At 41.4% G+C, this 18,559-nt stretch overlaps 1 protein-coding gene and 1 long non-coding RNA gene across 7 annotated transcripts in view; one reads left to right on the top strand and one right to left on the bottom strand.

Annotated features, from left to right (window-relative positions):
- Positions 1-18,559, bottom strand: part of SMARCC1 (SWI/SNF related BAF chromatin remodeling complex subunit C1) — a 122,429-nt gene that overhangs the window by 16,226 nt on the left and 87,644 nt on the right. For 4 of the 6 annotated variants that reach the window (XR_014064220.1, XM_081525820.1, XM_081525822.1 and 1 more), the window contains 3 exons: positions 17,926-18,080; positions 12,791-12,925; positions 2,489-2,750 (listed from right to left, as the gene is read on the bottom strand). Coding sequence is in view for 5 of the 6 variants with exons in the window: in XM_081525820.1 (XP_081381946.1) it covers positions 2,489-2,750; positions 12,791-12,925; positions 17,926-18,080 (552 nt within the window). In the remaining variant the exon portion in view is untranslated. The remainder of the gene's footprint in view (positions 1-2,488; positions 2,751-12,790; positions 12,926-17,925; positions 18,081-18,559) is intronic. The other 2 variants (XM_081525821.1, XM_081525824.1) reach the window with 1 other exon arrangement.
- Positions 205-8,593, top strand: LOC145520119 (uncharacterized). Its single transcript, XR_014064225.1, has 2 exons — positions 205-270; positions 4,568-8,593. It is a non-coding gene; the product is annotated as an uncharacterized LOC145520119 (long non-coding RNA).

The raw sequence follows: 18,559 nt of genomic DNA, 5'->3' as shown, positions 1-18,559 counted from the left end.
TATTTCTCTAAGTAAAAAGAGAAACATAACCTATCTGTATTCTACAGGCTATTTTACGAACTCTAGTTTTTTGCCACTGTCTCCCTGAAAGAGTACAGCTGTATCTGAGTCTGCTATAAATCCCCTTGATCCTCCATCACAGGAAGGGGCATTGTGATATCACTTTGGAATAAGAGGGAGTCCGGCAGGAAGCCTGGCTCCACCATATGGCAAGGCAACATAGCCTTGACATGCATTAGTTCTTCACTTCTAAAGGGAGGACAGTGAGAAGTAAGTAAAAATACTGTGGGTGAAGGGTCTGGCATACAAACACCTGTTCTCACGAGGATGTAATTTAGAAAAAAAAGCAGAAGGATACTTTTTCTAAAAGCAGATGGTGGAGAACTTCCTGAGAAATTCTGTGAATAGTTACTGTGCATGGTGATGTTTCAACACCATTAAGAACAAATGCCACAGCAAACCTCCTCTTAAACATTTATTCCAAGAGTTTAAGGAATTAAATTTTAAAATAACTGTTTTTGAAAAAAATCACTTTGGGATCATCATTCTGCTAAGCATTCATAGCTTTTAACATAGTAGAAAATTAGATTTTAAGACCCACTCAAGCAGACAGACAGAAGGACTGAGAAGTAAAGTAATCCTGTGTCATGAGCCTGGCAGACTTCTGAAACTATCTTCACAAATGTCATATAGATCAAGCAGCAAGTCTAATGATGGTAGTAAATTCCACAACTGCAATCTGTGTGAGTGTGTGAAAAGAGAGAGAGAGAGAGAAAGTCCCATTTTTGGGTCAAGCCAATAAAAACTAATGCCTAAACATGTTTGTGGCTGTAAAGTGAAAATTCATATTGGTAACATAAACGATCAGATCATAGGTGTTTCAGTCATGGCTTCCTCAGGCAAATATACCTTGTTTATTTCTATGAGATTTAGAAATTCTGCCATTTGAGGAAGTCAGGTCAACTGACATTACTAACAGTGGGAATCTTCTCAGGCTTCCAAGGGTCTTCCTATTTTTATTTCGCCTGAGCTCTGCATACCTTGGCCAGAGAGCCTGCATCCCACCCTAGAAAACTACAGACTTTGGCTCTGGAGGCACCTGACACATTACCGTAAAGTATCTATAAAAATCTTACAGGAAGACTGTTACTGGAGCAGTATAGTACACCACATAGCCACATATATTACCTTACAGGAAGGGAAGGAATATGGGGAGAGATGCTGCAATTAAAGGTACATTTTAAGTTTTAATGATGTCAGTAGTTAAGTTTGAAAGAATTGTGAGCTCGACTTTCAAGGTAGTTAAAATGTGGTAAAAAGCTGCCAACTTGAAAGGGCACCCATGAGCTAAAAGATGGGACAATTTCAGAATGAAAATGAGTAAGGTCCGTAACACTGAAACACATAAAAATACAAGGACATACAAATTCACAATACTAAAAGCATAACACACAACAGAAAAATCCTTATCGGTCACCTTTGGAGACTCATCGTGGGGGGAGTGGAGGGGTGGCTTGGGGGAGAAGGGAGAACTCATTATTCAGGTAACTGATAAATAAAGGTAAAGAATGAAGCATTTATCCAGGCTTTCTTGCAAGGATTGATTTTCAGGGTAGCAAAATGATGAAGAAAAGCTTTTGTAATAAAAGAATCACTGCTAACAAATGTAGAATATAAATAAATAAAGGCAGAAAGGACAGTAAATTCAGAAATCTTACCATTTTGCAACACCTGATGAAATAACTGATCTAGGAAGCAATTCTCATTGGCAGGTGAAATCTTAAGTGAGTCATTTAATGGGGAACTTAGGAACACCAAAACCACTGGCAAACCTGAATGTCACCAAGAGAGAACAGACATCACAGGAACAATGCCTACACCCCCAAAGTGACCCTGACTGTGGTTTATTTACGGGAGACGTGTGGGAGGAGAAAAGGGGAGAGAAGGCTATGTGAAATGACAGCATGCACCTTGAGTGTACAATCGGGCACAGCCACAGGCGGAAGACCTAGATTTCTTCCACACATGAAGTGAAGCTGTGCAATAGGTATCTGGGGGCTTATTTCGCTATTCTACTTTCATCTACAGAAGATTTCTACAACAAAAAGCTAAGAATGGCAGAAAGGTGATGATCACTGAAAATGCAGCGTAAGAGATCACCGTACTTTCCTTTTCATGTCTATCTTTGAAACTGCCAATTAAAAAAATAGTGTAGACAATCCAAGGATGAATTTTTAAGGAACTTTGGGATATACTGACGACCTATCCAAGAAGGCGGCATCATGCCAAGAGGACCCTGGAAAAAGAACCCAGCAGGCCTCACGTGCTGATGGCTACAAAGCCAGATTCACTTGTCTACCGTGTCCTAGATGATGATGGACATTCTGCACAGTCTTAGTCAGAAATCCCCAACAGTGAGGTCTGACCCTCTGATGCTCTGAGCACAGGTATGAATCCAGCCACATCCGTGAGCAGAGCTTCCTCTCACCTGGCTGGGGTGGATGAGGCGGTGGCATCTGGTGGTGCATCAGAGGGTAGGGAGGGGGCTGCTGATGAGGCATCATGCCAGGATGCCCTGCTGCTCCCAGCGGCGCCAGGCCGGGTCCTCCAGAGTGCTGGTGTGCCTGTTGAGGGTTCGGCCCATGCTGCTGCTGTTCCATTTGCTGTCGGGCTCGCAACTCGGCGTATTTCAGCTGCTCCATGTGGAAGTTCTGGCGCTCCGTAAGCAACTGCTGCCTCTGTTGTTCTAACTGTTAAGAAAAGAAAGGGGAAGAGAAATGACACCAGGAGAGGCTTTCAGGATTGGTTGCCAACATAGGACATCCACATGGTGCCAAAGTTCCCCAAACCTCATCACCGTTATTACAGTCACCTCCTCTTCTGCAGCCACCACAGTCAGAGAAAAGGCATTGCTTCTTGAGTAGCATGAAGTCAAGTTTTTCTCTGTGTTAAGTATAAGATCTGCCTTTCCTTGGAAACTTCATCCCATGCAGGGCAACTGTACTCAGGGCACAGGTAATCCCTCTGTTTGGCAGGCCTTCAGATATTTAAAAAATAGCTTCCACGACGGCCTTACTCTTCCTCAGGTGACACAAGCATCTCTTGTCCTCTTGATAGTTCCTTAAGATACTAGTATTTCAAGCCCAACCATTTTAGGTGCTCTCTTCTGAAAGTGATCCTTTTTGGTTACTATTTTAGAATGTAACATCACAGTTAAATCCTCTGCATGAGTGGACGTGGCCTTAGCTGAAAAGATACACATCTTCTAGATGGAACTTTGGCACTGCCACTGTAAATCTTAGCTTCCAAGTAGCCAAAATTATACTGAGTGACACATTCACAGCGTATTTTCCAAGTCTAAATAAAAATTTACATGACTCGTGGTCTGAAGAATACAAGCATTTCAGTATTCAAGATAATCTTTCTGGGACCCAAATTAAAATACAGATAAATAAGAGAAGTAAGTTATTATAAATAAATAATAAATACATTATTATAAATACATGAGAAGTAAGTTATTATATGTGCTAAAAAATTCAGAAACCACATGCCAAACAGTAGCTCAGAATGGGTGGTCACCTTAAAAGCCATCAAAATTAGTTTAAACCCAGAGCTGACAGAGAAAAATCATCTTTAACATGAACAAAAATAAAAATCCAGGTTTCTAGAAGTAAGCATTATAAAGATCATAAGGAGGGTTTCATCTATTTCTACTCTATAATGTTCTACCCCACCATTTTTGAGAGCAAGATCTTATTCACTGGGAGGCATTTCTATAGCAGCCACAATGGCTCTTGGGCACCTGAGTTGCGGCTAATCTGAAAGGAGATGTACTATCAATGTAGCATACACACTGAATTTTGAAATCTGAAAAAAATTAATTTTTCATACTGATTACATGTTAAGAGCAACATACATATATTACATTAAATAAAACATCTTTTATGATTTTTTTTTTAATGTGGCTACTAGAAAATTTTAAATTACATATATGGCTCACTATATTGCTGTTGGAGAGCACTACTCCAAGCATTTGATAAGTTAAGGAAATGTAACATTCTGGCTTTCATGAGCAGTCAGTTTTATAAATAAATACTACATACTATCATTAGCAAAATCTAGGTAGAATATGCATGAGTATTTGCTTGTGAATCTGGGCTTTTAGCAGAGAGCATCTTGGGGAGAAGTTCCTGAGGAGCCTAGTGAGAAGCTTCACTGGCTGTCAGGAGTTAGCCAGGAGGGAACGTCCACAGATGGACTGGGTGCGGGAAGACAGGCCGTTCACACAGCATGAAGACAACCAGCATGGCCAGGTGAGGAGGAGAAGAAAGGGAGAGAACAGATGGTAACACTTATAACCCGTGTGTTGTTTAGCTGGCTTACAGAGAGTCTCCCTTGGGAGATGGAGATCTGAAATGAACGATTTTGTGAGTGGTTGAGGGGGTGATCAGGAGAGAGGAGACAGGGTGCTACTGCTACCATGGTCTAACAGGTTGGTGGGAGCTCTTCCTAACAGTGACCGGAAGAGGCTAGAGCCTGGCTCAGTTTAACATATCCTTCTTTTCAGAAGTGGAAGGGAGCTGTAAGATGTCAACAGCCAGAGAATCCTCTGGAAGTCCAGCTCTGCAAGATGATTAATCAGTGAGATAATGGAGGTAAAAGGTAAATCGAAAAAAAAAAAGAGAGAGAAATCTAGACTCTGACCGTAAGTCCTAGGTTTTGCTTTCTTCTAATCATTCTTTCCAGGGAATTTAGCACTATCCTGAAGTTAGACTTACCAGGTTGCCAAAAAAGGACCTCAACCTATGTTCCTGTTGAGCCACTACTGCTCTGGACAGCTTGGCTGAAGTCCTGCAGTTATGTAAGAACTCTAGAATATAGGTCAAGATCTGCTTTATAAAAAGCTGAACTGTTACTGGAGGGAGATTGTGTGTCTCTGAAGGGAAATTTTACCTACCTCAGTGTTTGTTTGTTTGTTTGTTTTTAAACCAAACCAGCCTTTCTTTAGGAACTGACCTTAGTATCAAAGCATTAATCTTGGAGAGAAAAATTTGCCCCACCTTCCTTGTCTAGTGAAGTCACTCAGTCATCTGACTCTTTGTGACCCCATGGACTGTAGCCTGCCAGGTTCCTCCATCCATGGGATTTCCAGGCAAGAAGACTGGAGTGGGTTGCCATTTCCTTCTCCAGGAGATCTTCCCGACCCAGGGATTGAACCCGGGTCTCCCGCATAGTAGGCAGATGCTTTACCATCTGAGCCACCAGGGAAGTCCAATCCTTGTCTAAAATGAATTAACCTCAATTATACTATTTCCTCGTGAGCTTCAATTATCACTTCAAAACATACAAAGTAATTAAAAGATAATTAGAAGAATTAAAAAGGATGTGATTAAATATATACACGCACATACACAAACATACACACACACTTGGAAAGAACCCAGTTTAAGCTTGAGATTAAATGTGCAACGAACAGGTCCTGTGAAGTGAGAGCAATGTCCACGGTAGGTTACCAGCTGGCTCCAGGAGGACCACCTCTGTTCTGGGGAGCATGCAGCAGCTTATGGACACATACTGACGCCGCCATACAAAAGGAATCTCTCTTGTTAGAGGTAACTGACTACTGCTGCCTGCATGATAAAGTTGCTTCAGTTGTGTCCGACTCTGTGTGGCTCTATGAACTGTAGCCCACCAGGCTCCTCTATTCATGGGATTCTCCAGGAAAGCACACTGGAGTGAGATGCTGTGCCCTCCTCCAGGTGATTTCCCAACCCAGGGATCGAACTCTCATCTCTTACATCTAACCTGCATTGGCAGGTGGGTTTTTTATCACTAGCAGCACCACCACTGTTACTCAATCTAACTGCCACTTTTGTGGCAATCAAATGTGAATGTGAACTGTGAATTTTTGAGGAGAGTAGGATAGTTCTGAGCAAATTTGAAATTCACAAAACCAACAGCCCAGGGATTCTACATGTGGAAATCTGTGCTAGAAAACTGTATGTATGTTTGTATAAGGATAGTCATTAATGTATTATTTTTGATGTACATTTATGTCTGAGATACACTGAGTAGAAAAAAAGCAAGTTTCAATAATAATATCTGTATCAATTATATATATATAAAAAAACTTTGTGGTCACAAACATTATCCACTCATTGAAAATGTTCTGGAAGACACTAAATTATTAACAGTGATTAATCCTAGGAATGAATTTGAAGTCACTTTTTAATGTATTCATATTATTTCTGTAATCACAAAACACTAAAATTGACCAAGTTACATGCTCCAGATAACCTCTTTCTTCTCTCCCTTTTCTATGATCAAAGACTATATAAAGTCCCCATAGCTAAGCCAAATAGTGTAAACAGGGAGCTAATGAATCTGTTCACTTTCTTTCTCGGCTCCAATCTGGGTCTAGGGAACCCGGTACCATACAAAGCTGCCTGTGGCTCTGATCTGAAGACACCCCCGACCCCCACGGCATTCAAACTCTGCCTTCCTCTCCCTCTTCATTCCGACACTGTGTATGTATAAAGCAGCAAATCTAAATGGAACCGGAACACAACAGAGCACTTTTCTACACCAAGACCCCAAACGCACACACAGCTGCAACCGCAGCTGAAGTTCACACAGAGCTTCTCTCCCAGCTTCATTTGCATAGAACACGGAGGAGGGGTGGGAAAGAGTAAAAGAAGGTGGGGGCCTCAAAAATCCATCTACACTGCCAAGGGTAGTGGCAGAGCCTCGAAGACTCCTGACTACTTGGCCTCAGAACTGAAGTAAGGTTTGATATCAATGAACAGAAATCCACTTAAGAAAACAGCGGGCATAATCATTCCTTTGTACACCTCTGGAAAAACAAAACAACACAACTGCATCTTTCTGCTTCCACGCCTGCTTCTGGAGGCGGAAATCCCAAAGCGGAGCCGACATCATTTTTGTGACCGGTCACCTGTAAAGTCCTTGTAAAGTGCCTGCTGCCTGAAGCCCTATGTCTTTGTGGAATCAGAAGTAAACTCGCTTCTAAGTATAGCTTTCTTAATCTCAGATAAAACTATCCATAATGTCATAGTGCCTGTCTACCAATAGATTCAATTACATGACAGGCAGTACAAAGATGAAAGGGGGCTACCCCAGTGGCTCAGAGTTATGAAGAAACCGCCTGCAATGCAGTACCCGCAGGAGATCTGGGTTTGATCCGTGGGCTGGGAAGATATCCTGGAGAAGGGCATGGCAACCCACTCCAGTATTCTTGCCTGGGGAAACCCATGGACAGAGGAGCCTGGCGGGCGGCAGTCCTGTATCTGACTCTAGGGTCACAGAGTCGGACACTACTGAAGTGACTTAGCACACACGCATGCACAGAGATGAACTACTGTCAATACAAATACACAGGAAAGTATTCTTCTGGGACAGTATAAAATTAACTTTTTGCTCTTTTTTCCTTAATTTGTCATAAGGGACTTCTGTGATTAGAGCACCACTGTCCCTGACTTCATGCTGCTCCCTCCTCCCAACTCCCGCCCACCCACCTACTCCTTAGTTTCAAACATGTCAGTCACGCCCCAGCCTCAAGAGTCTCTGATACTGGCTGTTTCTAGGCCTTAAAGAATTCACCCAATTGTCAGTTTGCCAAGGCCTACTCAGATGACATCAGTTAATACTCAGACCCCTCCCTTGCCTCTCCCAGTCTCATCTACCCATCCTGAAACATAATGGTATGTATATATACACAGTAATATGCATGCATACAAATATACAGCACACGACATCTAGCATCCTTCATTAATATTTAAGGTCTACTAAGGCAAACAGTTTTATTCACCAGTATATCCCCAGTACCTAACATGTCTAGAACAAAGTAGGTGTTCAATAAACGTTTGCTAAATGAACAAATGAACTTAATCCACTGTCTATGCCACGAATACTGCCAGATCTAGGCAGTAGATCTAAGTAGTCCAAAGAGACTCTTGGTCTCCTTAGCAATCATACCTTCCTCTTCACAGTTTTGGATTTGGATCGTTTTTTTTTTTTTTAAATAACCAGCTCAGATCAGTCCTTCCTCTACCAGAAAGATCTCCTTGACAATCGGAGGCAATCCTGAAATTGTCCCATCTTTTAGCTCATGGGTGTCCTTTCAAGTTGGCAACTATTCACCGTGTTTTAACTACCTTGAAAGTTGAGCTCACAATTCTTTCAAACTTAACTACTGACATCATTAAAACTTAAAATGTACCTTTAATTGCAGCATCTCTCCCCATATTCCTTCCCTTCCTGTAAGGTAATATATGTGGCTATGTGGTGTACTATACTGCTCCAGTAACAGTCTTCCTGTAAGATTTTTATAGGTACTTTATGGTAATGTGTCAGGTGCCTCCAGAGCCAAAGTCTGTACTTTCTAGGGTGGGATGCAGGCTCTCTGGCCAAGGTGTGCAGAGCTCAGGCGAAATAAAAATAGGAAGACCCTTGGAAGCCTGAGAAGATTCCCACTGTTAGTAATGTCAGTTGACCTGACTTCCTCAAATGGCAGAATTTCTAAATCTCATAAAAATAAACAAGGTATGTTTGCCTGAGAAAGTCACGATTGAAACAACTATGATCTGACAATTTGTGTTACTAACATGAATTTTTACTTTACAGCCTCCTCTGGATTCCCTTAGCCTCATTACCTCATGTGGTATCTTTGTGTCAATTTCTCATCTATTCGCACACCTCCTGAAGGTTTCTCACAGCTTTGAGTTTCCTACAATGTCTCTCTTTCAGAAGGTATACAATGTCTATACCTAGCCAAAGGAGAGCATCAAGTCCAGAAGCTATAAATGAAATCAAGACACAGATCCCCATGGGCCTCAAAGTACTTCCTCCCTTTTAATTCAAGTAAGAATGTCGTAGGTAGGGCCCAGGCCCTCCAGTTCTCTCCAACCTGCAACACAGCCCATGTCTGTCACCTGTTCCCTTAAATGATGTGTGCCATCCGTTTGGCATGGAAGGCTGCACAGTTGGGTAGACTCTCTGAGTTTCGAACCCAGGGCCAGCTCAGCACCCTCACCTTAACTGGGGTCAACTCACCTTGTCAGTTCCCAGACAAACTCTGTATATTCCCTAACTGCCTTCCTCCTGTAACAGTATTTTATGAACGGGCTGTAACAAAACTGCTGAGCTCTAATTATAGCTGTATTCATAATATCTACACAAGATACTGAGTTGTTAATAGCCTTACTCTTAATTTCTAAATAAGACTCAAAAGAACATCTGATTTTTAAGGCATTAGAAGAAATTTCATACCCGATTCTGAAAGTCTAAAAAAAGATTTTTGTAACCTACTGCTACATAAACAAAACCAAATGTTCAATTCAAAAAAGTATGTCCTGGAGCTACTGATCACTAGGTAAAGATGAGCAGGATCAGACTGACAGTGAACTGAGAGCAGGGACCAGAGTACTAGGCAGTGGGTTGGAACATGCTGTTCCCAGCTCATCTGACCACTCCACAATTTCAACTTTCATGAGTCATAACAGGGGCTTGTTAAAACCCTGCATATCTCAGAGTCTTTGGGAGAAAAAGAGGTAAGAATGGCTCATTTCTTTACAAATTATAAAGTACTAGATTAAAACATAGAGCTGAACAAGCATAGGTTTGAGACCCAGCTCTCTCATTTATGACCTATGTGATCTGTTCAAGCTCTAGAATCTTTGTCTATGAGAAGAGTTAACCAGAAATAGCCTCACGCTCTTACCCAGCATCCCTGCTGGATTCTAAATGTTCATAAAGTAAGCAAAGGCTTATAAATATTAACAATTTAATCTATAATTCCTGATAATTGATTTGCATAAAGGGGGCATATAAATATTTACTGAACACTTACTCAGTGTTCTAGGCAGTGTGCTAAGCACATGCCATAGTTCTCTTATTTAATCTTCACAACAGTCATGGGAGGACAGGAAATCATCAGCAGGAAACAGCCAAGGCTTTGCTTGCCCACAGGTTAACAGGAGAAAAATAGGTTATGTCTTACTGTGCATGAAATGAATGGGAGCCATTTTACGGTTTGGAGGACCTTAGCGGGCCCCTATGACCCTGCTTCCTAACACTGAGGCCTTGCCCACTGAGCCCTGCCAACCTACAGCACCCCCAGCCCCAGAATCAAGGCTGGGCTGTGGGGCTGAGAGAATACAGCAGAAGCACAGGGTTGTGACTGCCAAATTGAGGCTATAAAAGATACTGTGGCTTCAAGTTTGGCTGCTCTTTTACAGCTGTTTTCAGTCACTTGCTCTAAGAAGGGAAGTCACTTCATGAGGAACACTATGGAGAAGTCCATGTAGTAAGGGACCGAAGTCTCCTGCCCAAAGCCACGTGAATAAGATTGGAGGTGTGCCCCAGCTGAGCCTTACGAAGATGGCAACCTAATCAGAGGCCCTGAGCCTGATCCACTCAGAAAAGCTGCTCTCAGATTCCTAACCACTAAGAAATGTGTGAGGTACTGTTTTCAGTCACTGCTTTGGGGTAATTTTTTACACACCAGTAACTAATACAGATATGTTACTGACATTCAGTGCCTAGGGCTAGGGACTGTCTTACCTAATAAACTTTCCCACCCCAAATGTTGATTTACAAAAGACAGGTTGATCACCAAAGGATTTGAGAAGAGCAACCTTGTGTGGTGAAAAAGATTCAGCAGAATGTTTACCCACGTTTTTGGTTGTGCTTTTTTATTCAGACTATTCTGTAAAATGTTTTATGAGCTCAATTAGAATTTAACATTAAAAAAAGATTCAAATAAGAAAAACACAAAGCAATTAATTTGAGATAAATAACTATTAAAACTCCAGAGCACAAGGAAAATTTGGAAGGGCTAGGAACCATTGCACACTACCCCTAGATGTCTGAGAATCTGTGGAGAGAACCAAGGAGGGATTGAGGGCTCTGCCATTCCAGGGGACACAGTCTTCCACTAGGGGGGTTTAAGAGTGATGAATCCACAGGTTCACCCTCTGAAGATAAAGTGCTTTATTTTTAAAGCTGAGAAAAGAGCCCCATGACAATCTAGACATAATTGTATTAAGTGCCTAGACAGGATCAAGCTAATCTTCCAGGCTAACATATCAGTTCTGCTTCATGAATGGCAGCATGGCATCCAGGTGCCAGTGGGAACTACACAATCATCATGTGAATTCTGCACGTGTCGATAATCCATTATATAGTTATAGCTCCCTGTTATTCCAAATATCCTGTAAGAGTCTGTCCAATGACAAAAGGGCCACTTCTTAGGGTAAGATAAACACAACCACTCATTCTTCAAAGTTCCAGCTCACCTCTTGGATGTTTTCTCTAACATCCTCTCCACATCTTCCAGGTATGTTCCCATAGGAACTGAACACATAATACTGTCACCTGTTTTCTGTCTTCCCTGTTTAACTAAAGTCAAGTCCCCAAAGTTAAACTTTCTTTTCCACTTTCCCAGCTTCTGACACTGATGCGTTCGACACTTACACAAGCACCCATGATGTGCCAGCTGTGTGTGAACAAAGACACTCAAGAAAGAGTATACACTCTGGTAAGGAAGGCGCATGCATGAACTAGCATTTACAATACAGTAAGTGCTCTGGCAGGCTGCCACAGCAGCAGAGACGGAGGACACGTCACCCACAGGTGCAGGAGGGTGGCAAAGGGCAGGAAAAACACCTTGCTGGTGGAAGCGCAGGTGCACACAGGTAGAAGAGAACACAGCTATGACGGAAGCCTGCATCTGGCGTGCGGCGGCATGGCTGGTGCTCAGAGACGCAGATGGGACAGGGCGGCCCGAAGCTCCTGGGACAGGAGAGGGCAGGGGATGTGAGAGATACTTACAGGGCTAGGGGACTGGGGACATGAGAGCACAGGGTGTGGGCAGGATAGTTAACCGAAGCAGCCTATTCCTCACGGGGCCAGAATGTAAGAGGCAGAACAGGCCTTAGGACAAAATGAAAATGGGCTACTGTGACAGTTACTGAGCTAGTCAACATGAATCGGCTGGAGGACTTGCCTGCACTGACAACAAAGAAAGAGTTTAACAGATGCAAATGGATCCTTAAGATTAAAACTCTTCTGGGATGGTTTAAGGTTGTCTCATTTAGAGAGACCAGTATATGGCATGCTGACAAAGAAGTCAAAACAATCCAAAAAATTCCTAACTACTAAATCCTCAAATTTAGCCATTATTTAGAAAAGGCATCAATTCCTTTCCTGGTCAACTCATCCAAAAAAAACTTCTCCAGAGAACTTCATCTCTGTTTCTCCAAAAAAAAAAAAAAAAAAAGTTCCTTCAGATAATCAAATGTTCCCCTGCTTCTATGTTTCTTATTTCTTGTGGCTTCTCTTCTTATTCTTGGTCTTTGCCATAATTCTTTTGGTCCTGTTTGGGGCATATCAAAAATGTACACCCCCCCAAAATGCTGCTTACAATTACTCCTCTAGACCTGGTTCTCCATAGAAGAGAGGGAACATAACACATACGTAATACAGTAAGTCTAAGATCCGACTACTGAAGAAGGGAGAATCTGATACCTTCAAGTATCTGCAAAGCCAAGAAGTGTAAGAAGCTGAGGTTTCGTTAATTATTTTCAGACTTCCTTTAATTTACCATCACTGACTGATAATCCTTTTGAAAGGGCAAAGCAAATACAGAAAAAGTTAAATGATAGCAATGGAGACCAACAAATTAGGTTACCATATTTTCTTTAGTTTGTACTTTATGAAAAGTGATCCAAGTTAACTGTCAAAAAGCCACTATAAAAATCCCATTACTTACAGCTTCTTTCTCTCTGTCCATGATAGTTTCTAGTTCTTCAAAATGTCGAAGTTTAATCTCCAGTTTCTTCATTTGTGTCTCAACCAGGAGAGCTACCAGGGACTTGATCTTTCTCTCTTCCACAGCAGCCAGGTGCTAAGGGCAAGAAACCATGTGAAGTATTCAGGTAAACATTTGGTTAGAAAACAGTGAGACAATGCTGCAATTGCTACTAAACATGGGAATTATGTAGTTAAGAATGGTGCCCTAGATGCCCTCTTTGTAAGTTCCTACCCTTTATTTCAATTTAACAACTATCCATGCCTCAATTTCTAGTACTTAACAGATATAAATCAACCCTTTTTAAGGACTAAAAGGCAACTTCTACCATGAAAAGCTACTCTCTTCAAAGAGCCCACCAGGGAGGAGAGAATGAGTCAGGGCCTTGATGGGCAGAGAGAAGGACACAATGGCCTGCACGGCACTTCCCCACCTACCACCGAGCCTGCCTCCAACCCTCACTCTGTAACTCTGCCTTTCAAACCTCCTTAGGAACTGTCCGGGGGCAGGCAAGCAGTGGTCTCCCTCAGCACCCAACATGCAGATGCAAAGCCCCTAGTGAGGGTCTACTGGGAACAAGCGAGGAAAGGAGGTGAACAATACTTCACCCCTAGTTTGCAGATATACAGGAAGACATTCTGGAAGAATGTACCACTCACTCCCTGCAACAGGACTGATGAGTCCTAGTCTCATTTTCTGTCAACTCAGCAGCACCCAGAGGAAGATGCCACATCACTCAGAGAAGATGAGCATCACCCAGAGAGGATGAGGATCCCATACTTGGCCAATGTCCTGACTATGTGCAAAGGATCAATCCCACCTTCTTTAGACACCATGCAAAAGCTTAGAGCAACACATCCCCAACACTATTTTCCACTATTTTATCAGCTGAATTTGTGTGCTTATCTTGCTTCTACACAAGGTTTTGAGAATTAACACAGGGTGGCTGTCTTACTGATCCGTATTTCTTATAAAATCTAGAAGGAATGAACATGCACAAGGAGTTCAATATCGGCTTTGGGGGACTAAAGAGAACACTTATTAAATAAGAGCCTTATTTTTCATTCTTTTATAGTTGACAAATAGTTTTATATTTTTGGACACTTATCTGCAGGAAGATTCAGAAGTGTAGGTGAAAGATTTTATGAAAGAATCTATAGCTATTAATGGTCATGTTTGCCTCCTTAAACTACATTAAGCTGCATCAATAATACCAAAACTTAAAATAAAGATTACATGATTCTAAGCCTGCTATCATTGACAGTGTTATAACTCTGTACTTCTGATATGATATAAAATTCAATTTGCAAGGAGGTATAAAATAAAAAGTAAGTTTCCTTCTCACTTGTGCCTCTTCCTTCACAAAAGACTAATGTTACCAGTTTCTAGTTCTGTTTTGCATTTTGAAATGAGAATGGGAATCCTAGAACTCTGCCAGCTTTGGCAGAAAATGTTCTACTCTCTTGAGACTAATACAGGAACTTAGGGAAAATGAAAGTGAAAGTCGCTCAGTTGTGTCTGACTCTTTGCAACCCATGGACTATGGTCCATAGAATTCTCCAGGCCAGAATACTGGAGTGGGTAGCCTTTCCCTTCTTCAGGGGATCTTCCTAACCCAGGGTCTCCTGCACTGCAGGCAGATTCTTTACCAGCTGAGCTGCAAGGGAAGCTGGGGAACTTAGGGACATCCCCACTCATTAGCAAATAAATACAGCAAGATACTTCCTCTCAAAACTGAAGATCACAAGTTATTAAACACAAAGGGATTATTACCATATAAGAAAATAAACATTAAAAAAAAGATCCACAGCAATGAACTTTGGAGATTTAAGAACAAGACTGAAAATCCTAAAAATTTTCAGACAGACCAAAAAAAAAGAAAAAGGTTACAAACAAAAATTCAGACTATGTTAGACTTCTCAAAAAGAAAACTAGGTTTTTGAAAACAAAGCTAAAAATGCCTTCCAAATTCTGATGGATAATAAACTTCAGTCTAGAATTTCAAGTACAACTTAATTAGGTACAAAATAAAGGCAAATTTCCAAAATCAAGGACTCAAAATCCTACACATGCTGTTGAAGACTGTGTTCCGGTTAACTTCATGTAAAATGAGAAAAAGACACAATTTTCCTATCTTGAGAGAGAATTTCAAGCATAAGGGAACAAGTTATGATGTATTTCTGAGGGATAAGAAAAAAAATCTTCCTGATGTCCTAAAACTAACACCCAGTTACCATGAAGACAAATCTCCTTTTTAAAGTAGGTGGGCATGGGATGGTAGTAGAAAAAAAACCTGAATGTCTGTGTGGTCTTAAGAAAAAAAAAGTGATTTCTGCTATCTTATGAGAACTGAATCCTTACTGCTACTGATAAAGGAGGACAGTCTATTTTCTGGAGTTTGTAAGTTTATTCCAGCAGTAGTTCTAAATGGTTTCTTCCAACCCAGATGGAAGGCATGGAGAGCACGAAGCCAACAGTGCTCCTTCTCACACCTACACACCACTCTTCAGGTGAGTTAGTCCGCAGCTTTTCAGTAGGTGGAATGAAAAAGTGGATCTCTCCGGGTCCCTACCCAAAAGCCTCTCATCTGGCAAGGACAGGGAAAGCCAGAAAGTATGCCCACTCTGTTTCGGAGCTAGATCTGGAACCTCTAATTACCACTCCATGTCAGAGTGTGACAAAAAATTAAAATGTATCAAGGAAAACTCTTAATAACAAAGCTGTTTATAGACTCAGAAGAACAAAAACGAGAATAACTGAAAACTTGGATAGGCTGGATAAGTTGTACTAATTACAGTAATCTAAGTGAATTCCTTACTCCTTAATTACCATGTAGCACAAAAATGATTATCTGTGCTGTGAAATGTATTAGATCCAGCTGTAAGTGGCACTGAACAATTCATGCACCAAGTCATGTAGTGTGAGCATCTGTAACACTTTCACAAGACAGTGGAAGACATAGGTGTGCCAAGAAATGAAGACCCAAGTTCCCAGTCTATTAGAAATAAAGAGTGAATTATTGATGAGGGAGTGGAAATTCAGTGACCTAGACAGAAAATGTTCTTTGGACACTCTTCCAAACCTTGTACGGACTATCCAAGGGCCACGGTAATTGATCCACAAGAGCAGTTCCTCTGTAATGAAGGAGTCAAACAGCAGTGGCAAGGTGGTTAGTGGTACAAACATTTGTGCCCAAAGCACAAAAAGACTTTTGAGACTTTTTATGGTCATCTACCACTTTAATTCCTGCTTTGGCAGCTTACAGTGAAGCACACATAGTAGTACGGAGAGGAGAAATAATGGGACGGGACAGTGAGAGTTCAGGACAGGCGAGAAATGACACTTGAGAACTGAGAAGGGTCCTGATCAGGGAAGATCCCCAAATTCCCTAAGGAGTTCGAGCCTAAAGAGACAGAGAGGTTATTTAAGAAAGTACCATGCTCATATTGGTATTTTTAAAGGTTTTAATGCATATGATTTCTTTCATTAGAAGTAACTTTTTACGAGGCAGGCAGCATCTACTTCTGAAGGGAAGCAGTCACTGGAAGGGATATTAAGAGGCTAATGCTGAGCAGGTAAGGTTGTATGTACAGCTTGACATGGGTGCTGTTTATGAGCCTATAGGTGGGTTCAGCCTGTGAAAAAATTTACTAGTTGTAGACATATGTATCTACTTATTTGTGTCTAAATTATACTTCAATGCAAAGGTGACCTGAGTAAAGACTGGGTCAACGGCTGTGTCTTTCAATTCAAAGGCACAAAGGAGGCAAGCCCTCCTGGCTTCCAGCTCATTTTTAGAGAAAACATGCCCAACTGATGACAGGATGAACAGAAATAACTTGGACAGCTTAGAGACAATGACATAGCCAGGAGTCCAACCTGGCAGAAGACAGACTCAAAAAATGCTTCCAATGAAGGAAAAACAAAACCAAACAAATATGAAACAACAGTCAAATTGCTGTCCCCATCAGTATTCACTTAAACAAGAGTACCTCTCACAAATTCCTAGACATCGGGGGTGGCAGACAAGAGAGAATACCTAAAATTATACTTAAGAACCATGAAGCTCAGGACACATCTTTGGAAGAGACTGGCTAGTATGAATATGCAAGACCTCAATCTATTGTGAAGTAACATTCAGCTGGGGTATCTGACTGAACAATTCTGTGACCCGTGAGCAACCCTCCCCAACACCGTCTGCACCTTCATCAGATGGGCAGGCACTCAAAACAGTGCTCTTATGGTTTGAACTGGGTCATCAATGGATCTGTGTGGCATGTTATAAATCATGCCACACAGATTAAACACTTGGAGCAACAGTTTACAACAGCTAAACAGTCTGGGGTAATTAAATACCATGAAAAACATCTTTACCAATGGATCAAGAACAGGTCCAGATAAAATGATTAGCCATGTCCTAGTAACCACTGCTTAAAATGTGGTGACCTATAATGAAAGGAAGACTACTTTTGAGGGTAAAATAGAAAAGGGGTGAATAGATTTTTTAAACTTGACATATTCATGCCTGGAATGCTTTAAAGTGCTAACTTAACACAAAGCAGGGAAAATAACATTCTCTTTTCTTCTTAAATATGCTGGGAAGCCAATAACATGTTATAAATAGAGAAAAACCACCCCCAGAAAAGCTGGCAAATTCAAGAAGAAAAAGAGCTATTTTAGGTTCTTTCTTGTTCCTTCCAGTCTATAAGAGCAGGGTGAAGTATTTATACAAGGAAACAGATTTTTGTCTTAAAAAAATTACAAATATTTCAATCTGGTAGAAATTATTGGAACTATAGTCCAAGATAAGTTCTACAGGCACATTTGAGAGACTTTAAATTCTGCCTTCAATCACTGCAGTCTTCAGAAGACTGAATGAATGACAATGAATGAATCAAAAGCAGCCACCATTTAGGCCCAGGTCTGCTATTCCCACCATCCTCCTGCCCATGGAATTCTTAACCTAGAAATGTCATTCAAACAGTCATATCCTATGAGGTGCAAGGCTCTCTATACTAAATATTCCCAGTAACGTCAAAACAATACAGCCATTCATGGCTTAAGAGAGCACTAGGAAAAGAGCTGTCGGGGCAAACCTTGGCTTTCGTTGCAGCTGAGGCAAGAGCAGCTGCTGCGGCTGTGGCTACGTTTCCTTCAGAAATTTCATGTTCTACTTTCTTCTTCCCAACATCACTTTCTCTTTCTTTACAAGAATCAGTGAGTTCCTTGTTCTCTTCAGTCTCCTTTTCTTCTGGGGGAAAAAAAATCAGAAAGCTTTATTACCAGTGTGCCCAGTTTGAATAAGCCATCTTACTTCTCACCTCTGCCACATGACGAACTAGGACTGATGTTACAAAGAGATCTCAGTGCCTTTCCCTTCTTAAGATTTCTGTGATCCACTCCAGGCATGTAAGTCAGCTTCTATTTGAGAAGGATTTTTCTAAATAGCACACTCTGTCTTCTCTGAGCTCTCTATGTAGTTTCCCTTGGATATAAAGAAAAATTCAGGAGAGCTAAGTCCTAAGACCAAAATGTTTGTTCATCAGTCAGTGAGATGCTCTGGGAAATCCTAGGGTCTGGAGGAAATCAGAACCCGAGAACAGGCACTTCTGGAAGCCTTGCAAGTCAGGCAGGATGGGACATGCCAGTAACGAACTGGAAAGAAAATGCACTGAAGTACTGACTTCAGTCACAGCCGAACAACTTGTCTCTGTATCGCTGAAAACAATG

This window comes from Giraffa tippelskirchi, chromosome 9, assembly GCF_054371585.1.
Source record: "Giraffa tippelskirchi isolate mGirTip1 chromosome 9, T2T-mGirTip1v1.2.pri, whole genome shotgun sequence".
NCBI lineage: Eukaryota > Metazoa > Chordata > Mammalia > Artiodactyla > Giraffidae > Giraffa > Giraffa tippelskirchi.
This window is presented reverse-complemented; position numbering and strand designations above follow the sequence as displayed.